The following is a 19362-nucleotide window of genomic DNA, read 5'->3' as shown; positions in this document are numbered from 1 at the left end:
AAGGAGCTAGGTAGTCTAAAAAAAGGCCTTTATTGTCCCGGGATGGAGGGCAGGGTCAGAGGTAGCTGACATCATTGCAGATGATGGGCTGGCGGCTGCGGCAGCTCATGAGGGCTGCAAAGCGTGAGATGTCCCCAGGCAGCTCAGGTTCAGGGCGAGGTGGGCATGATAGCCGTTTTCCTGCCATAGCTGCCCGACGTGCCCTGGCCAGCCGGCGCCGAAGCTGCTCTGAGAGGCCAAGCAAGAACTGGGGGGGCCGAGCACGAGCACGGTGTCCACCTCCATCGCCCCCTTCACTGGCTGTTTCGGGCAGCTCCATCCAGTTGTGCACCAAGTCAGCAAAGCAGTTGTCCCCCAGCACCAGGGGCTGGCGACTGCGACCCCTATTCAGTAAGGCCGCTGTCCAGTCCTCTGCTTCTAGTCCCTGCCAATGCTCCAGGCAGGCATCTGGGGTGGACTTGGGCCGTGGACGGCGGGCAGGTGGTGCGCTGGCTACAGGGGCCCTGCTGGGCAGGGGCAGGCCACTAAATGAGAGGCGCTGGCCATGAGGGGGCCTTCCCAGGGATGCTGGGGACTGGGGTACAGGCAGCTCTTCCTCTCTCCATGTACTGCCTGATACCTCAGAGAAGCCAGAGTCCCAGTCCAGGGCATGTTCCCTGGGGCCCCCTAAGGCTGCACCCTTGTCTTCTGTCACCACTGTTTCCTCCTCTTCCTCCTCCTCTTCCACACAGCAGACAGAGTCCTCTTCCAAGGCATCTGAGGCCCTGAGCTGGTGGCTGTGCTGCATACCTGGGCCAGTTTTGAGGGCTGGCTTCAGGGGGCTGGGCATCGGGGGTGAGCCTGTGTCCCGGCCACACAGCTGAGGGGAAGAGAGGGCAGAAGTTGGAGAGGTATCACTTGTCACCTCTGCCTGCCTGGCCAGGCCAGTCCTGAGAACAGAGGGTCCAGGAGGGCTTGATAGGCCTACTGGCCTGGGCAGCAAGGCTACTAGTGAGCACAGGGCCAGCTTGGGGGCGCTGGCACATGCGAGGCTCTCATCCATCGACCTGGTGGTGGCAGTCTGGCAGGCTGCAGCACGCAGGACCGGGCAAGTCCGCACCCGCCACCAGGGCGGGCGGGCGGGCGGGCAGGGTTGTGGACTTGAATGGGGAAGTAGGTCCTGCCCAGGGGTAGAGGGGCATCCCATGTCTTTTCGGGTATTCAGCTCCCCAAATCCCAAAGCGTCTTTCGAAAAAAGACAGAGTGCTTGCTAGGTTAGGGGCAGAGGGAAAGAAAGTACAGGCCAGCCTGAGGTAGGGGGTGTTCACAGCAACGCCAGCACCTATTTAGTCCCTTGCTGCCCCATGCCCCACACTAAAAGAAGTCCCCACCACTTTTACCCTCCTCCCCCTCTGTCCCAGAAGCACAGCCAGCCGGGTGGCTGTTACCCGATGCCCAGCGCAGCTCCCAACCATCCGAAACCCGACGCAGGCCATCTGGGCTATCTGTGCCGCGCCACCCTGCCCCACTCCCGTCTCCAATGGGCGCACTGGGACGACCCCGCAGCCGTCGGTTGTTCCGGCCGGGCGGCAGCCTGGCACCCCACACGCGTCCTCACGAACCACACCCTCTCCCAAGCCTCACCAGTTCCCAGCGGAGCTGGCTGAGGAAACTGTCCAGCCGAGCGCTGTGCATGTCCGTGCTGGAGCCCCCACCAGGCCTGCCGGTTCCTCCTGGAACCCGGGCGGGAGCGGTGCAGAGGGCCGGGCCGGCCGGCCAGCAGCGCCCTCGCTCCCAGCCTTGCTCGGTGGCTCCTCGCTCTCCGTAGCTGCCGCCGCCCCAACATCTGGCAGCCGCGCCCCGCCCCCGGCGCCGCAGCCAGTGGGGGCGGGGCGAGGCTGAAACGGCCCCGCCCCCCGGGCCCGCTGCGTGAGTAACCCGGGCGTACCCTCCCCACTCCACAGCTGCTCCTGCGGGGAGCGGCGGGACTGCCTCTGAAAGCCAGACAGGGTCTGGCCTCCGGCCCTCGACGCCCGGGCGGTTGAGCTGACCCTGCATTGCTGCGTGACGCAAGGCAGGTCGCTGCTTTATCGTCCCCATGTGCAATGGAATAGCGGTCCCTACCACCGGCACCCAGTCCTGCGCCCGCATGCGGGCAGAGGGCCCCGGATTGTCCGACCCAGAGATGATGTGGCTAACTCGGGGCCTGACCCACTGAACCCATTCTTGAGGTTGGCCTCGACAATCCTGGGAAGTGGTGGGAGTGGGATTAGGCCTTTCTGAGGATTCAAAGAGCGCGGGACCTTGCGGCAGCGCAGGGGAGGGGCCTCAGCCAAGGCCCAGCCCGCGCCCTCCTGCCCGAGTCCCGGCAGAGCCAGGCCGTACCGCCCTCTAGCGGGGAGCGGCGACACGCCGCCGCCTCTCCCTGCCTGGTACCACGTGCAGACTAACGATCGCTGCGGGGTCGGGGGAAGGCCACGCTCTCCGGCTGGAATGGTCAGAGCCTGTCTCCGGAGGCCGCTCTATGATCTCAGGCTAGGCTCAAGGATACAGTGTAACTGAAGACAGAAGAGACATCTCAGCCCACAGGAAAATACCGGGGAATGAGGGCGATGGGCTACCCTGGGGGAGAGGAGTCTCAGAGGACGTGACATCAGGATGCAGTCTAGATGAGCCATCATGGAGAGGTCAAGAAGATCGACCAAGGTGGAGAAATCAGCCCGTGTAAAGACCCTGAGGGACAGGAGCTGAACAGGGCCAAACATAAAGAAGGCCCAGGCAGCTGTGATTGGTGGTGGTGGAGGGAATGAAGATGTCAGAAAAACTAGGCTCTAGCAACGCTGGAAAGGAATATGGGGTTTGTTTTTTGTGCCATGAGAAGCAATGGGGGCCTTTGAGCAGGGAGTGAAGTGGGCTGGCCTTTGTTTAGATAATTTCAGCTGCTTTGGGAGAAGGACTCTGTATAAAAAGAGTGGAGGGTCCTTCCAGATGTGATTCATACCTGTAATTCCAGTGACTGAGGAGGCTGAGGTGGGAGGATCGCTTAAGGCCAGGAGTTCAAGACCAGCCTGAGCAAGAGTGAGACCCTGTCTCTGGAAAAAATAGAAAAATTAACCAGGTGTGGTGACGCACACCTATAGTCCCAGCTACTTGGGAGGCTGAGGCATGAGGATTGCAGACTCCTGCCCTCATCCATGCAAGGTAGGTCAGGGACTCCGCTGGGTAGATGTACCAAATAGGGAAAGAGGGGCATCAAGGGGCAATTGAGCATGACTCCTATATTTCCATCCTGAACAAATGACTGGTTGTATGGAATTGCCATAAATTGAACTGGGAAAGACTGGAAAAGAGTAGGTTTGGGTAGGAAAGTCAAACGATCATTTGTAGACATGTGGCCTTTGAGATGCCTGCTAGACATCCCAGAAAAGAGGCAGGGCCAGCTGCTAGGTGCATGATTCTGGAGTTCAGGAGAGAGATCAGCAGCGTAGCCTTGGATCTGGGAGGCAAAGTGAAGGAATAGTATTTAAGGTCTTTAAGATGAGATATTTAAGATGAGTATTTAAGATGAGATAGGGGGAGATGAGCACAGATAGAGGGGGACAGTAGTCAGGACTGTGCCCTGGAATATTCCAGTAGGTGGAGGTGGAGATGATGAAGCAGAACCAGCAAAGGAGCTGGGAAGGAGCAGCCAGAGAGGTGGGAGAAAACTGAGAGAGTGTGGGGACTTGGGAGCCAAGGGGAACAAGCATCAACTGCTGCACTGGCAAGGAGGTGAGGCTGGAGAACAAACCACTGGATTCTGCAATGTGCAGGCCGCTGAGGACCCTAACAAGGGCAGTTTTGTATAGAGAGGAACAAGCCTGACTAGGGTGGGTAGAGAAGAGAATGAGAAGCAAAGACTAGAGAAAGCAAGTAAAGAGAACTTTTTAAAAAATTTGACATATAATATAAATACAATATATGGACAAATCTCAAATGTACAGCAAAATAAATGTTAAAATCTGTAGACATGTATGCACCTGCCACCCAGATCAAGATACAGAACATCCTCAGCCACTCTAAGAAGCCACTTTGTGCCCCCTCCAGTTGATATCCACAAAGTTTACCACTATTTTTTTTTCTTTAATTTCAAATGTGGATCATACGTTTACCACTATTTTATTTCTATCACAAAGGATTCCTTTTACTTGTTGGATGTAGACAAATTTTGAGATATTTTGTTGAGGGTTGGGCTCATATTTTGTAGGCAGATAATTTTCTAGTGTTTGGGGGGAAGCAGGGCAGCTGGAATTCAGACTGTGGAGTAGCAGGTTTGCTCTGTCTCTAAGGATTGCACGACCAGTTTCCCCAACTGAACCTTGACCCTTCTCCCCTCACATCCCCTTCGGGTTGTGGTAATGAATAGGGGCATTCATTGGGGGCAGTGGAAAATAGGATTTTTTCAGGCCTCTGGAAGCCTGCCAGGGGTCTAGAGCTCAGTCACCAGGGATGGGTGGGGCTAGAATCTGGAAGGCCCAGAGTCCCGCCTGCCCAGCTGTGTTTGAGCAACTGACCTAGCAACGGGGTGGGCCTGACAAACAACCTGGCTTCCTGAAGCTTCCTCTGCTGTTTGAATCTTTAGGCCACCATGGTGCTGCTCAGGCTCTTGGTGCTCCTTTTTGCTCTGGTTGTCTCTGGTGAGGAGCTGGTGGGTGAGAGAGCCCCAGTTTTCCCCTGGAGTCCTGACCCTTCTCAGATAAGCTACCATGGAGGGCATGGGGGAGAGGCAGGAAAGCATAAGGATCCCCAACCATCCTTCCTTATCTCACTCCCTGTCTGTGAAATGTTGGATATGGGGGACAAGGAAAGGCCTTGGCTGCTTGGCCTCAAGCTGTGGCCAGGCCCTGTGGTAGAAGGGTAGGACTATGCTGGTATATGTGGTTCCATGAGCATGGGGGGCCTCCAGCTTGATGGCCTGCTCCTCACAGACCTCCAGAGCCTGCCCTGGTTTATAAATGTCTCCGAGAGCCAGGGCCCTGGCACCATCCTTCAGTCTTTCTCCTTCAACTGCTCCTCCCACACGCCCACCCTGGAGTTGCTCGATGTGCAGCCAGCTACCACCTTCTTCAACCGACCCAGCTTGGCCAGGTGGCAAGGGATCTACGTGGGCAAGGTAGGGTCATGGATACAGCTGGGGACTGTGGGGCACTAGGGCAGACCCAAAGTTCCCAAAGCCCCTTGTGGCACTGCCCACCCACCACAGGTGACCTTGAGCAGCTCCGCTCGGCTGGATGCCCTGATGGTGAACCACTATGAGCTGCAGCTTCGGTTCACCTGTGGCAACCATGTGATGGAGGGACCCCTCTTTGTGGATGTGCAGCGGGACCCTGGCCATATCCAGTGTGCTGGTCAATTTGCCAGCCCAGGTGAGGCCAGGGTTAATAGGCAAGGTGTGGGCAGGCACGGCCTGAACAGATCCTCCCTGACCTCCTCTCTGGCCAGCTGGGGAAATGATTCAGGTGCCGGAGACAGTCACACCTGGTGCCCGGCTGTACACTCTGCTGCTCCCAGGCCTAGAATCCCAGGGAGCCCAGGTAAGCCTAGCACATGGGGTAGTGGGTGACAGGATGAGGGCAGGGGGTATAGGGAGAGTAAACTCAGTCCCTGCCTGGCCAGGCACAGCCTGCAGAGGGACTCTGCTGCAGAGGCACGGCTAAGCCTCTGCATGAGGTGGGTTCTTGGAGACAGCTGCTGAGGGCTATTTACCCCACAGTAACCATGGCTGTTCCCATAGGGACATCTCAGGGGCTGAGTTCTTCTTTCAAGTTCTCCTATGTGTTCTGAGTTCTCCATGACAATTCTGTGTCACTTTTGTAATTTAAAAAATGTAGTTAAAAAACAAAGTAATTGGTTTAAAAGCAGAAAAGATTGAGGAGCAGGGCCAGGGCTCAAGGAGGAAGTCAGGGAGCCCAGGCTGGAGTAAGGGTCAGCAGTGGGGTATAGGAGAATTGGGTGTGGGCAGGTGCCTGATTTGTTGTTGAGCATGTTAACAGGGGTGCTCAGGAGACTGGGGGCTGAATGGAATCACCAGCATCTCTGTTCTGTCAGATGAGCATTATCAGTGTCCAGGACCCTCCATACTTCCCTGGACCTTTCTCCATCAATGAGCAAGGTTGGCTGCAGGCACCATCCCAGGGCCTCAAAGGCCAAGCTGAAAAGGTGAACATAACTTGGGACCAGGGGGTATCCATGGATTGGGTAGAGTCACTACCTTCTGGAAATTTGTTTGTTCTTGGCCTCCTTGGTCTCCTTGACTAATGGTGCCTCTCCCAGTCCTGCACCTGCTGCACCATGCTGGCTATCCTCCCACCTTGGCCTGATTCTGTGCTAGGCTCTGGAGTTCCAGAAAGAGGAGTTCCACCAGAGTCCCTGGCTCTGAGAGCTTACATTCCTGCTAATAGAGAGTGTTTAGGACAATCACACATTAAGAAAGGTTCTGGGTAAAATGGGCAGTGCAGTCTGGAGGAGGTTAGAAAAGTTCCCTGTTTAAAATTTCCACCTTTCAGTGACTGGCTCCCAGTAACTCTAAGGTGATAACTGACATGGTAAATGACTCAGATATCATTCTTTCTTGGGCTGTTTGCATCCTAATAGAAGAATTTATGGCCCAAAGTATAGAGTGTCAGCAGAGGGACAAATAATGGGGAAGAGTGAACGCTGTGGCTGCTTGTAGAGGTCTTGAGGGAGGCTACTCATTTGAGGGCAGGACTGGGCACAAAGAGGTGGACACACCACGGTTCTCTTTCTGTTCTGTGTGCACTGCAGGTCTTCCAGCTGCAGATCTCAGTGTCCTTTGGACAAGGCCAAAGCTGTCAGGGGATGGTGATGGTGAAGGTTTTGCCTGTTCTCTCTAGCCAGGTCTCCTTCCTGTAAGGCACAGTGGGGGAGGTGGGGCTTATCCCCAGGCAATCAGGGTGCTGGCTGCTGGAGCATCATCCTAGCTCCTGTAGGAGGGGAGTCCCCGGGAAGGACCCTGTGGACTCCAGTGGGGAAAGCAGGAGCAGGCAGTAGCCAGTAGCCCCTTTTTGGTCCAGGGAGGAGGCCCAGAATATCACCATCCCTGAGAACCTGGTCCCTGGGAGCAAGGTGGCTCAGGTCCACGCCCGGGGCTTTGACTTGCGCTATGAAATCCTCTCCCCGATGCCCAGCCCATTCTTCTCCATTGGACAAGGTGAGAGGTATAGTGGGAGGGGAGGGTACCAGAAGCCTAGATGCCTCTGTGGCTGGTCCAGAGGTGCCCTGTACCACCTCCTTGCCTTTCTGTTTTGGGACCTACCCTTGGAGGAGAACCGGAGCTTCTCTGTCAGAGGATCTGGAGGATGGGTGGGTGGGTGGGAGTGGGACTGAGCTTGGAGTGGGGCAAACTCTGTGTCCCCTACCCTCCCACCCTGTCCAGCAGATGGCGTGGTCCGGACCACCGCGCCACTGGGGTTGGCTCGCACTCCAGGCATGGTGGCCACCAGGCTGCAGGTGAAGGCCTTTGAGCGGCTCCGGCCATGGGCCAGCGCCGAGCTCGACCTTACGGTGAATGTGCAGCTGGTCAACCAGTGGCCCCCGCGCTGCCTCCCAGCGCTCCTGATGTGAGTGCATGTGAGCCATACCTGGGCTGCTGTGGTGAGAGCTGCAGCTCATGGCTAGGCCAGACTCCTGCCTTGTCCCCTGCCCTCCACTCCCAGGTCTCAGGTCCCTGAGACTGTGCCTGTGGGCACTGTGCTGCATACCCTCACTTGCACTGATCCGGACTCTGCTGGCACCACCCTCGACTACCAGCTGTTGTTCCACAGTCCTCCTAACCCCAACAGCCTCTGCCTTCATGACAGAGTCCTTGAGGTACCCAGCCCCAGCTCCCAGACCCATTTGCAGGGTGCTTGCAGGAAGGGGTGGGTGGCCCAAGGGCCTGCAGCTGAGATCATGGGGGGTTGGCGTGGGGGTGGAGGTATGGCTGTTGAGCCAACCTGCTTTGCAGTACAGAAAACAAAGGATCAAGGTGGGCTATCTCTAGATGCCCTGGCCTGAGGTAGCCCAGTGGGGCTCAAGGCTCTTGTAGGCCCTGGCTGGGCCTCACTTTCTGGCCCCTCTGGACAGGTGAATGCCACACTGGACTGTGATACTCCTGGAGCCTGCTTCCAGTATGCAGCCTCCATCTTGGTGCTTGATGGTGGTCAGCCCCAGATGACCAGTGAGTGACTATACCCAATCCTGAAGATTCAGGACAGGGCTGTTCTGTCCTCCCCATTCCCATTCCCAGGACAGGGTCATCTCTCCTCCGTCAGAATCCAGTAGGGCAAGGTTGTTTCCATTTCAGTCCCCTAGAGTGTCTTTCTTAGACCACCAGTAGGGGAGGGCTATTGCCCTTCTCTAGACCCTCTTCCTCCTCAGATCCCCAGGGCAGGGTCATGTTTCCCTTCCCCAGACCTCCAGGTCAGGGTTAGGCACCCCAGGCCAGCTCCCTGACTGCCAAATGGCCCCCAGCTGAGGTGCCAGTACTGGTGATGGTGACACCCGTCAATGAGTTCTCCCCAGTGTGTGCCCCACGCACATTCTGGGTTCGGGAGGATGCAGAGCCCCACACCATAGGCTCTGTGGTGGGCACGGATGTGGATTACCCGCATGACAGCGTTGAGTACTACACTTCTGGTTGGCCTGCCATCTTTGCTGTGGACCGTCTCAGCGGTACTTCCACTGCAGGGCTGGGATGGATGGGTGGAGCCAGAGTTGGCTCTGCAGGCTGAGACTGTGGCCACCCCCTCTAGGGGAGGTTCATCTCCTGGGGCCTTTGGACTATGAGCAACAGAGGCTGTACAGGCTCACTGTCCTGCTGATTGATCATGGCCAAGACTGGGACCCCACCTGTCACCGCTCAGGCTCTTGTACCATTACCATTGAAGTTGAGGTAATTGAGTCCCAAGGCCTTGGAAATGCCTGGAACAAGACATTAATCACCTTTCTCCCCTCTTGCATTTTGCTTTTCTACTCTGTACCTCAGAGAAGAAAAGCCATTAATGGCTGGAGGGGAGTAGGGTCTCATTGTGGAAAGCTTTGGAGCCTGTTGCCTGATGCCTCAGCTCTGGCTGTGGTGGGAGGAAGCTGAGGGGCTGGCCTGGAGGTTTGGGGAGGGGGTTGCACCCACTCCTAACCTGGCTGCCTTTCCACAGGATGTGAATGACTATGCCCCCGAGTGTGAGCCCTCATTTCAGGAACTCACCATCTACACTTCTCTGGGCCAAAGTGTGGAAGTGACCAAGGTGTCATGCCGGATCCCCCAGGAGCCACAGCGCCTAGCCTTCTCCTATGACATTGTGGGAGGTGGGAGCTGTGGGGTTACGCGGGCCTTCAGGTTGTGGGTGAGTGGCAGGCCAAGGCCATCAGTGGTCCCCACCTCCTGCCACTCTGCTTTCAGGGAATAGCCAGAGCCGATTCAGCCTGCAAGGGGCCATCCTGGTGCACAATGACCCTGCGTTGGGGTCCCCCTGGCCAGAGCATCACCGTACCTACGAACTATTGATTCGTGTGGCAGATGCAGGCCCCTCCATCTCCCACCTCAGCACCACAGCCACCATCATTGTGCATCTAGTTCCCTGGAAAGCCAGCACAGTGGCCACCAGCACCCATAGAGCCACAGTGAGAACACTCCTCAGGCCCTTAGGGGTGGGGAGAGGAACTTGGAGGGTGAGGAGACCCAGTTTTTCAGGAGGAACGATGGGGGAAGGCATTTCAAAGGAAACTGTTGAGTGCAAAGAGTCTGGCAATACAGAAGAGCAAATCTGGGGTGTGGGGTGGCCCAGCCCATGGGGGAGGGTCGAGGGCTGGGTGGTCAGGGCATTTTGGCAGGGCAGTGCTAAGGCTGTGGCTTTCATTTCAGGTGCCCTCCATAATACCCCTGCTTGTGACAGACACAGAAGCTTTCTGGCAGCCAGAGCCCTGGTTTGTGGTGGTGCTGACAGCTACTGGTGCCCTTCTCCTCTTGGCTCTGAGCTGGCTCCTCTGCAAACTCCTTCAGGGGTAGGGTTGCTATCTCTGTGCTCCCTGCCTGCCCGCAGCCCACATATGGACCCTAGCTGTGATAAGTGGTTTTGCCCAAGATTTAATGACAATGCCCAAGTTGAGGGCAAACTGATATTGAAGAAGGCTGCTCTCCTTCATGAGGTCTTTAGATTATAATCAGAAAGACACTGGGGGGAAGCAATCTCCATCATTAGCAGAGCCCAGTCTTGGAATGGGATGGGTGTAGATAAGCTCAGGGCTTGAAACATTGAGCCTGTCATGTTTTGAGCATTTACCCCTATTCCTGATGCCTGCCCTCTACTGGAAACCTGCCCTGCTCCTGCAGGAAACTCTGAGATCCTTGGGAGCTTGGGACTGAGCCCAGGGGAAGGGGGGATAACAATGTGAGTATTGCATACACACATTGACTTTTCCCAATATAAAGGGATAGATGAGTGGTGTTGGTTCCTGGAGCCAGTAGGCTTGCTGCCCTCAGTGCTTGGTTCCTCCTCCTGGCATTTTAGGTTGGCCCAGTTGCTGCAGGAACCAAGCAAACCAGCCCAGGCTCTGCTGCTAAACAGGTCAGTCTTTATTTGTATATCTCTGTGCCAAGGTGCCCATCTCTTAAACTCAGGCTAAGGCCCAGAGCCTGATCCTGTCTTCCTGCTTCCGCTTTGCCACAGCATCCAGGAAACTGAGGGGCCGATTGAGGGGTTTGTGGAGGTACCGAGGATGGAGAGATCCCAGGCATCCAGCAGCATCATAAGCCTGGTATGTCAACTCACCATCCCGAGTAGTGGGCAGTGAGGCTGCTCCAGAGTACTCCCCTGCCCCTGCCAAGCCTGCCCCCTTCCCTGTGGGAGTGAGCACACCAGCACCATCGGGATGGAGGAGGCAGGTGGGCTCCTAGTCCCTCCAGGGGCAGGCCTCCATCTGTTCCTGTGTGGGCAGGGTTCAACTCATTGTACCTCTCATTTTTCCCATCAGCAACATTTTGATGGCAGAGCGCAAGACTCCCGTGAGTCCCCCTCATCCCAAACTATTCTTTACCTGGGCCCTCACCCCATCTCAGTATCTCCTCTTCTCCTGACCTCAACTTAATATCTCTTCCTACTACCAGGCACCCACTGTCCATCTACTTTTCCCTTGAATTGGCTCTGCTCTCACCCCCAGTCACCCTTCAGGCAACCTTTGTCAAACACCTGTGAGGCCAGGAGATGACTCATACCTGGTCTGGTCCCTGCCCCTGGGGGAGGACAGTTGGTGGTGAGGGGAGAGGCCCCCAGATAGTCTAGTGTTAGCAGTGAATTATGGTAGAGTGATCTGACACTGGCCTTAGAAAAGCTATTGTCCAGTTTTGGAGACTCAAGGAGGCTTCCTGGGCATCTGAATCAGACTTCAGAGAATTTGCAGAGAAAGGAGGTTGGATCCCAGGTTGGATCCCAGCAGGGGGCATCACATCTAGGGTCCTGGAATGTCTTCCCTTACCCTTATGAGAGGGAGGCAGTTCTGCTGGGGCCAGCAGCGCCCTCTTTCTTTCCTGCTCATCTGGGCTCAGGTACAGGAAGAGACTACCTATTCAACACGCGCACAGGAACCCGGCGCTGGCTCTAAGGCCAAGCAGCTGCTTCGCTCTGTGTGGAATTTCTTTTTCACATGATCATGGACTGTGTTTTCAAGTTGATTCAATAATAAAAAAAATACAAACAGAAAAGTCCCAGCCTTGTAACCTTTGTGTGGGAGAAACTCTGAGATCTGTGCTTCCTTGTTCTCACTTGGAGAATGTCCTACCTTGTGAGAACACTCTAGAGCATAGGTAATTTGTTTTCTTTTTAGGTTTTTTTTTTGTTTGTTTTTTTTGAGACAGAGTCTCACTTTGTTGCTCAGGCTAGTGTGAGTGTCGTGGCGTCAGCCTTGCTCACAGCAACCTTAAACTCCTGGGCTCAAACAATCTTACTGCCTCAGCCTCCTGAGTAGCTGGGACTACAGGCATGTGCCACCATGCCCAGCTAATTTTTTTTCTATATATTTTAGTTGGCCAATTAATTTCTTTCTATTTTACAGTAGAGACGGGGTCTCGCTCTTGCTCAGGCTGGTTTCGAATTCCTGACCTCGAGCTATTCGCCCACCTTGGCCTCTCAGAGTGCTAGGATTACAGGCGTGAGCCACCGTGCCCTGCCAAATTTGTTTTTCTTTAGAGACAGGTCTCACTTTGTGTCCCCCAGGCTGGAGTGCAGTGGTTAGTCACAGGTGTTATTCATGCCCAGCTTTATTTTCTATTTTTCTTTTAAGAAGGCATTAAATAATGTTCTGACAGTGATTGACATTTTGCAGGAATAAGAGGATGTTATCTTTGCTGATGACTGAGGGAGCCTCCAGTCAGCATGTCCCCTTAGAGTCTACCTGCTTCCTTTTCCCAAAGAGAGGAGGATACCAGTGCTTTTTGAGGGCCCCACAAAACTTTGGGGCAGTTTGCCAACTGTATGTGGAAGTTTTCTTGGGAAGGATCTGGAGCTTTAGCAATGGGGTGATGGGTGTGCACACTTGAAAACCCTGTGGCATGGCTGGACCTATAGGGATTAACAGAAGCCCCTTCTGTTAATAACCTGAGGGGGGTTTGCCTTTTCTTCCTGATCTGTTTCCTCTGCCCTCAGTTCTTCCAGTGCTGAGTTGAGCTGTTGGCCTGTAGCCAGGTGACCTACAGCAACCTGCAGGATGGCAGGTCTTGCTGGGTACAATGCTGGCCCACTCTCCACACCCAGCCTGGCATCAGATCTCAGGTTACTGCCAGCTCTCCAAGAAGACCTGCTGTCTGGGTGGAGGCTGCCCTTACTATGGTATTCTCAGGCTATCTCAAACTTTCCCCCTTTGGGAAATCTGTGGGGCTGGACTCTCACAGAGCACTGGAGGACCTTCCTTCCTGAGCTAGGTATGGTAACCCAGGCCTAGGAACAAGCTAAATGTCTTCTGTGGGAATAACACCCTTTATGGGGCTCCCACCAAAGTGAGAGTGTTAGAGTAGGCCTCAGGGACAGCAACTGGAAAGAGGTTGCTACAGGAAATGGCTATAGGCAAACTTTTCCTACCTACTTACCCTGTTGTAAGGAAGGGCTCGTTAAATCTTCATCTCTGAGAAGAGTGACTTTTATCCTCATTTTACAGATGGGACAATCAAAGCTCAGAGGGGTTAAGGCTCAAGTTGGGGCATCTGGGTGTAGGCCCAGGCTGTATGACTTCATCTGGTATCCTGTATGGGGAACAAGGTGTGACCATCAGGAAGATGGGACTCATAGTCCACCTGAGAGGTAGGTCAGTCCAAGCAAAAGATGCTGTCACAGGAACTAAAAACAAGATGCTCTAGGACAGAAAAGAAGGAGTGCCTGCTGTGTGTCAGGGCTTGTGCTGGGTACTGAACTTCAGGCAAGACAAGAGTGGGCAATGAGTCAGAGGCTGTGCCTTCTGTGAGTGGCAAAGCTGGGGAAGCCACTGGGAAGAGGCTCTTTATGCTCTGGAACCAGTAGGAGGTGCGAGACCCAGCCCTTCCACTTCCAGATGTGGCGTGACCTTGGCTTGGTCTCCCCTCTCTGCGCCTCAATTTGCTCACCAGAGTGAACGGAGACAACACCCTTCTCCTTCCCAGGGTGGGTGACAAAAAAAGCATATAGCACATCGCTGACATTTCTTAAGTGTACACGAGTGTATGAGAAGAAGCTGCGGGCTGCACACTAAAGCCATTCAAGCAGCGAGGGCAAGGACGACCCGGCCTCATAGCGGCCAGCAAAAACTCCGGCGCCAACTCCAAGAACGGCGCGCATGCGCCAACCCATGCCGTCACAGTCATGTGCCCCAGGCGTTCGGCAAGGGCTCTGAGAGGCAGGCTCTGACTGACAGGAGGGTTGACCTGTCGTCGGAAAGCACTCTCCCGGGCATAGGGTGAAGAGGCTGTTGATTGGGGATAGCCTCAGTAGGGGGCGGGTTCTTTACCATACTGGTTACTATGACGCCCGGCCCCCGCCCCCTCGGCTGGCCGCCATCTTGTTGTTGATCTGTACCCAGTGGGCAGCGCCGGGAGCTGGACCGAGCGGCCGGTGAGGGGCCGCTGCTGCGGGGCTCAGCCACCTGCGCTGCCTGCCAGGGGCGGGCCGAAACCTGGAGGCCCAGGGGGCCCAGCTCCCGTGGGGAGCCGTGGGCGCCCGCTGCCCAGGCCGGGCCGGTGAGTTGACAGGAGCCGGGCCGAAAGACCGGCCTGACGTCTGCGAGGACGACGGCGGGTGCGGGGTTGGAGTGGGCGCGCGTGGGGCTGGGATTTCGGCCGAGCATCTCTGGAACATCGCTCGAGCGTCCTGACCGGCCGTTCGCCCGCCGAGCCTTACAGCTGTTGGCACCAAAGCTGAGGGGACATCCCGGGTGGAGGTCTGAGAGCCCGGTGCCTGAGGGCTGGCCGGCAGAGTAGCGGGAAACCAGTTTCTGTGAATCCCCGGGCTTCGCCGACCTGGAGCGCTGACGCGTGTCCGGTGCCAGCCTGATGCTCTCCTGGGCTGTGTTGCTCTTGGGTGGGAAATAGGCTTCTTTCTTCGATGTCGCCCGTGCGAGTGATTTTCAGATCGCTAGAGACTAAGACTAGATAAAGCAGGCCAAAGCCCCCTCAAGCCAGGCAGGTCGGTGTCATGGCCCTGTAATTCTGGCAGAGAGAAGATCCTTTGCCTGGCTTCTTATTCCTGAGACCGGTTCGAAATCTCACGTGCTCCACGGAGCTCACAATTTGCTTTCTCTTGAAGCCGGTTAAATGTCCGTAATACCTGAATTTTATTTTGGAACGTATTTTCTTTGGTTCTTGATTAGGAGAAAGTGAATACTATGGTGATGACTTGATTAATTTTATCTTCTAAAGAGATAGTCCACCAGTTTATCAAGAGACAAAGGAAATGTAGGAGTGTTAGAATTGGAGGGAAAAAAGACTTGTTTTCGTTGTTGTGGATGGTATTGCACTGCCAAATTCACTTTTTTATTTTTTTGAGACAGGATCTTACTCTGTCACCTGGGCTAGAATGCGGTGAGCGTCATCATAGCTCACTACAGCCTCAAACTCCTGGGCTCAAACAATCCTCCTGCCTCCCATGTAGCTGGAACTATAGGTGCGCACCACCACGACCAGCTAATTTTTCTTTTTTTTTTTTTTTGTAGAGACGGGGGTCTCACTTTTGCTCAGGGTGGTCTCAAATTCCTGGCATCAAGCGATCCTCCTGCCTTGCCTTCCAAAGTGTGAGAATTACAGGATTGAGCCACTATGCCCACCTAAATTCACTTTTTTTTTTTTTTTGAGACAGAGTCTCCCTTTGTTGCCCAGGCTACAGTGAGTGCAGTGGTGTCAGCCTAGCTCACAGCAACCTCAAACTCCTGGGCTCAAGTGATCCTACTGCCTCAGCCTCCGGAGTAGCTGGGACTATATGCATGCGCCACCATGCCTGGCTAATTTATACATATATATATTAGTTGGCCAATTAATTTCTTTCTATTTATAGTATACACAGGGTCTTGCTCTTTCTTGCTCAGGCTGGTTTCGAACTCCTGACCTCAAGCAATCCCCCCGCCTCGGCCTCCCAGAGTGCTAGGATTACAGGCGTGAGCCACCGCACTCAGCCTTAAATTCACTCTTAACAGTAGTAAATGTATCTTGCTCAATGAGAACAGACCCCTTTCCTGCCAAGGTAGGAGGGTTGGAGATCCTGGGCAGAATGTGCAGATCTAGGAAGAGTTCTGACAGCTCTAGAACACATTTACTTTACCTGTGTTCCCTTGGGTTCTCTGCACAGCCTTCTTGTATGTGCTGTGCAGGCTTGGTAACAAGCCTGAATGAGATGACTAAGAAGTCAAGCAGCACTACTTTGTGCACTTCTGTTAGGATCTTGTCACTTCTGAAATTTTAATTTTGAAAGAAACTAGTTCCTTGGTCAGGAGGAGATCCTTTTGGAAAGCAGATGCCAAAACCAGAGGAGGCTAGTAGCTTGTTGCTGTTCACCTGAGATTACGCTGTGCTTACTAGAAGAGAGAGAGGTTGAGTAGTCTTTAGTTATTTATTTCATTGCCTTCCTTCAGGCCATTAAAAAAAATCTTTAAGGAGTTTTTGCATTGGTAAGACCAGTTCATTTGGCAGTTTTTTTTTTGAGACAGAGTCTCACTCTATTGCCTGGGCTAGAGTGCTGTGAAATCAGCCTAGCTCACAGCAACCTCACATTCCCGGGCTCAAGCAATCCTTCTGCCTCAGCCTCCCAAGTAGCTGGGAATACAGGCATGCGCCACCATGCCCGGCTAATTTTTTTTCTATATATATTTAGTTGTTCAATTAATTTCTTTCTATTTTTAGTAGAGACGGGGTCTCACTCTTGCTCAGGCTGGTTTCGAACTCCTTGAGCAATCCTCCTGCCTTGGCCTCCCAGAGTGCTAGGATTACATTGGGCAGTTCTTGAAAATAAAGGAGGGAGATACTAAAGTACTAGGAGTGTTTCAGAATTGTCCCCCCTCCCTTTTAACAAGTCTTTTAGAAAGTTAAGGCAGCCCACAGGGTTAAATTCTTGCTGGCTTCTGTTAAAATAACCCTAAGGTAGGCTCTTATCCTGTTTTGGATATTGGACCTCTTTGAGATGTAGAAGGAGACTCTATCCTTAGCCAAATTCACAGCACTGATTTTTGCATACAATTTTACAGAGTTGAAGATCCTATTAAATCCATCCATGGTATAATTCAATGTTAGAATTGCTATGCTAAGGATATCAGGATGTCTAAGAACTTTTATTGCCTTTAATGCTTTTACTACTTCATGAATATTTGTGAGTAGCGGATGATACTTGATTCAGAATAGTTATTACAGTACTATAATAGCAGTACTTGGGCTTTTTTTTTTGAGTCAGCGTCTTGCTCTGTCACCTAGGGTACAGTACAGTGATATCATTATAGCTCACTGCAACTTCAAACTTCTGATCTCAAACTTTCCTCCTGCTTCAGCCTCCTAAGTAGCTGGGACTACAGGTGTGTGCCAGGACACCTGGCTAATTTTTCTATTTTTAGTAGAGATGGGGTCTCCCTCTTTCTCAGGCTGGTCTTGAACTCCTGAGCTCAAGTGATCTTCCCACCTCAGCCTCCCAGAGTGCTAGGATCTATTTTTTTTTAATTTAAAAAGATTTTACCTGAAGCCACACCCAAGAAGCATTGAGCAAGTAGACTCCCAGAATGCTAGGATTATAGACATGAGCCACTTCGCCTGTCCTGCATTGGGCATTTTTTTTTTTTTTTTTTCAATATAAAAGGTAGCTCAAGGATGCATTGGGCATTTTTAAGTGCAGATGAATGAGGCTATTGTTACCCCCTATCCACTTTAATTTCTTTGTCTTTGTATAATTCACCTGTAAACTCAGTACTTTTAACACACTACATAGACTATGTAGATGCTACGCTGAAGTCAGGAACTGCTGCAGGCTTATGGGATGAGATCTGATGTCTTAATGTGGCATTCAGAGCGCTTATTGCCCAGCTGGCTCCAGCTCACCTCTCGAGGGTTTATCCTAATCCCCACTAACCAAATGGTTTGCGAAACATTCCATACATATTATTTCCCTATACAAATCCTCTCATTACTGAATCCAGTGATCTTTGCCCCTTTTTGGGTTGCCCTTTTCCTTCAGTTTCACTATTTTTTTCCTCTGGAGTGAAATTCAGTTTCTGCCTACTCCCTTTATAAAATGCCCCTAAGACATTTCAGCTCTGGGGGATATACTTCACACCCTCTGAACTGCAGTAGCATTATTGCCCTTAAGTAAAAAACAAACTAGTATTTGCTCTTTTAAGAATAATTTTTTGTTCTGGTAGGACCTGACTCCTTTCTGACACGGACTGTATTTTATACCTTTTTGTGTTTTAAAAGCACCTGGAAGTAGTAGATCAGGACTAAATATTTATAAATATGTACTACATTTGTCTGAGTTGGAAACACCTTTGTAATTAAACAGGGAACGGAAGGGAGTGGACAAATAGAAAGGGGGATTTGGTGGCCATGGATTTCCACCCTCTACTCTGCCTAAAGTGCTTGTACATGTTGACTGTAGTGCATTATGGAGGCAGGCCCATCCTCAGAATTGCAGAACTTGCTCAAAGGGCAGAACTAAGACCTGAAAACAGAAAGTAATTGCACATTTCAGAAGGGCCTATGTGACCAATCCCCCTTCCAGGCTAAAATGCAAATTTTGACTTGGAAAACATGTTTAGTGAACATGAACATCATGGCACTGGGTGCTGATATTCTTAGGTCCTCTTCTTGGTTAATTCTTGGTCTCTCTGGCACCTTGGGCTGCTATAAATGGTAGTATTTGCTGCCTGCCTTCCTCTACAGGCTTCCCTGACATTGTAAGGAGCAATGATGGGCAGAGCTGGGGAAAGGCTGCACACTGCATTTTTGTCTCTGACCTGGAGTGAGGAAGCAGTCAGGCATTTTGTGTCTTTGTGATACTGGGTCTCTGCTTTTTTTTCTTTTTGAGACAGAGTCTCACTCTTGTTGCCCCAGCTAGAGTGCCATGACGTCAGCCTCGCTCACAGCAACCTCAAACTCCTGGGCTCAAGTGATCCTTCTGTCTCAGTCTCCCGAGTAGCTGGGACTACAGGCATGCACCACCATTCCTGGCTAATTTTTTCCATATATATTTTTAGTTGTCTAGCTAATTTCTTTCTGTTTTTTTTAGTAGAGACAGGGTCTCACTCTTGCTCAGGCTGGTCTTGAACTCCTGAGCTCAAAGGATCTGCCCGCCCTGGCCTCCCAGAGTGTTAGAATTACAAGTGTGAGCCACCATGCCCAGCCTGCACTGATTTTAAATATAGATTTTCATTTCTCTTACCACAGCAGGGTTTGAGCAGTGTATTCTGGGTAGAATAACCTAAGACATTTTAGTTCTTTTATGGAAGATAATAGATCAGGTGTCTCATGTATGCTGCTGTGGCTTGAAGTTACATTTATGTAGAAGACATTACAAGTGACTTTTGATGGGAACACGTGTTCACTTCAATGCTAGATCCTTTTTAGGGACTTTGTTTTGTTGAGTGCCTGCATAATCTGCTTTTGATTTCTTCCATAAAAGTTTTATTTGTGGTTTTGCTCATTTATTCTAGTCCCCTAATTATACAAAAGGAGAGCAGGCTAGGGGAGCAGGTCTAGGACTGGATTCTTTTCAAGTGTAAAATTTGATGTCAGTGAATAAGAGCACCTTGAAGTTCATAAAAATTGGGGTATATTATGATTGCATGAACAATTATCAAACAATTTGTTTTATAATCAAGTCAGATAATGACAAATGTTGATAGGGGTGTGGAGCAAGT

The 19362-nt window shown here is 52.4% G+C and overlaps 3 protein-coding genes and 1 long non-coding RNA gene across 7 annotated transcripts in view; 2 read left to right on the top strand and 2 right to left on the bottom strand.

Moving 5' to 3' along the window:
• Positions 1-11: 11 nt before the first annotated feature.
• On the bottom strand, positions 12-1806 carry INKA1 (inka box actin regulator 1). Its single transcript, XM_012771311.3, has 2 exons — positions 1624-1806; positions 12-859 (listed from the first exon to the last, which is right to left on the bottom strand). Exons 1-2 carry the CDS (start codon positions 1672-1674, stop codon positions 56-58), a joined length of 855 nt encoding a protein of 284 aa, XP_012626765.2. The 5' UTR covers positions 1675-1806; the 3' UTR covers positions 12-55.
• Positions 1807-2983: 1177 nt separating this feature from the next.
• LOC105874978 (uncharacterized) lies at positions 2984-13802 on the bottom strand. Its single transcript, XR_012913850.1, has 3 exons — positions 13607-13802; positions 13097-13249; positions 2984-3071 (listed from the first exon to the last, which is right to left on the bottom strand). It is a non-coding gene; the product is annotated as an uncharacterized LOC105874978 (long non-coding RNA).
• CDHR4 (cadherin related family member 4) lies at positions 4547-11665 on the top strand. The gene is made up of 19 exons (XM_012771292.2): positions 4547-4655; positions 4947-5131; positions 5222-5384; positions 5461-5552; positions 6067-6177; positions 6784-6887; positions 7053-7189; positions 7415-7598; positions 7695-7848; positions 8104-8197; positions 8491-8691; positions 8772-8911; positions 9174-9324; positions 9419-9639; positions 9881-10020; positions 10527-10583; positions 10686-10773; positions 10990-11020; positions 11561-11665. The coding sequence occupies exons 1-19, from the start codon at positions 4607-4609 to the stop codon at positions 11614-11616; spliced, it is 2358 nt and encodes a 785-aa protein (XP_012626746.2). The 5' UTR covers positions 4547-4606; the 3' UTR covers positions 11617-11665.
• A 194-nt stretch (positions 13803-13996) lies between the features above and the next one.
• Positions 13997-19362, top strand: part of IP6K1 (inositol hexakisphosphate kinase 1) — a 62696-nt gene continuing 57330 nt past the window's right edge. For all 4 annotated transcript variants that reach the window (XM_012771309.2, XM_012771306.2, XM_076007755.1 and 1 more), the window contains exon 1: positions 13997-14215. The gene's annotated coding sequence lies outside the window, so the exon portion shown is untranslated. The remainder of the gene's footprint in view (positions 14216-19362) is intronic.

Source organism: Microcebus murinus, chromosome 1 (assembly GCF_040939455.1).
Source record: "Microcebus murinus isolate Inina chromosome 1, M.murinus_Inina_mat1.0, whole genome shotgun sequence".
NCBI lineage: Eukaryota > Metazoa > Chordata > Mammalia > Primates > Cheirogaleidae > Microcebus > Microcebus murinus.
This window is presented reverse-complemented; position numbering and strand designations above follow the sequence as displayed.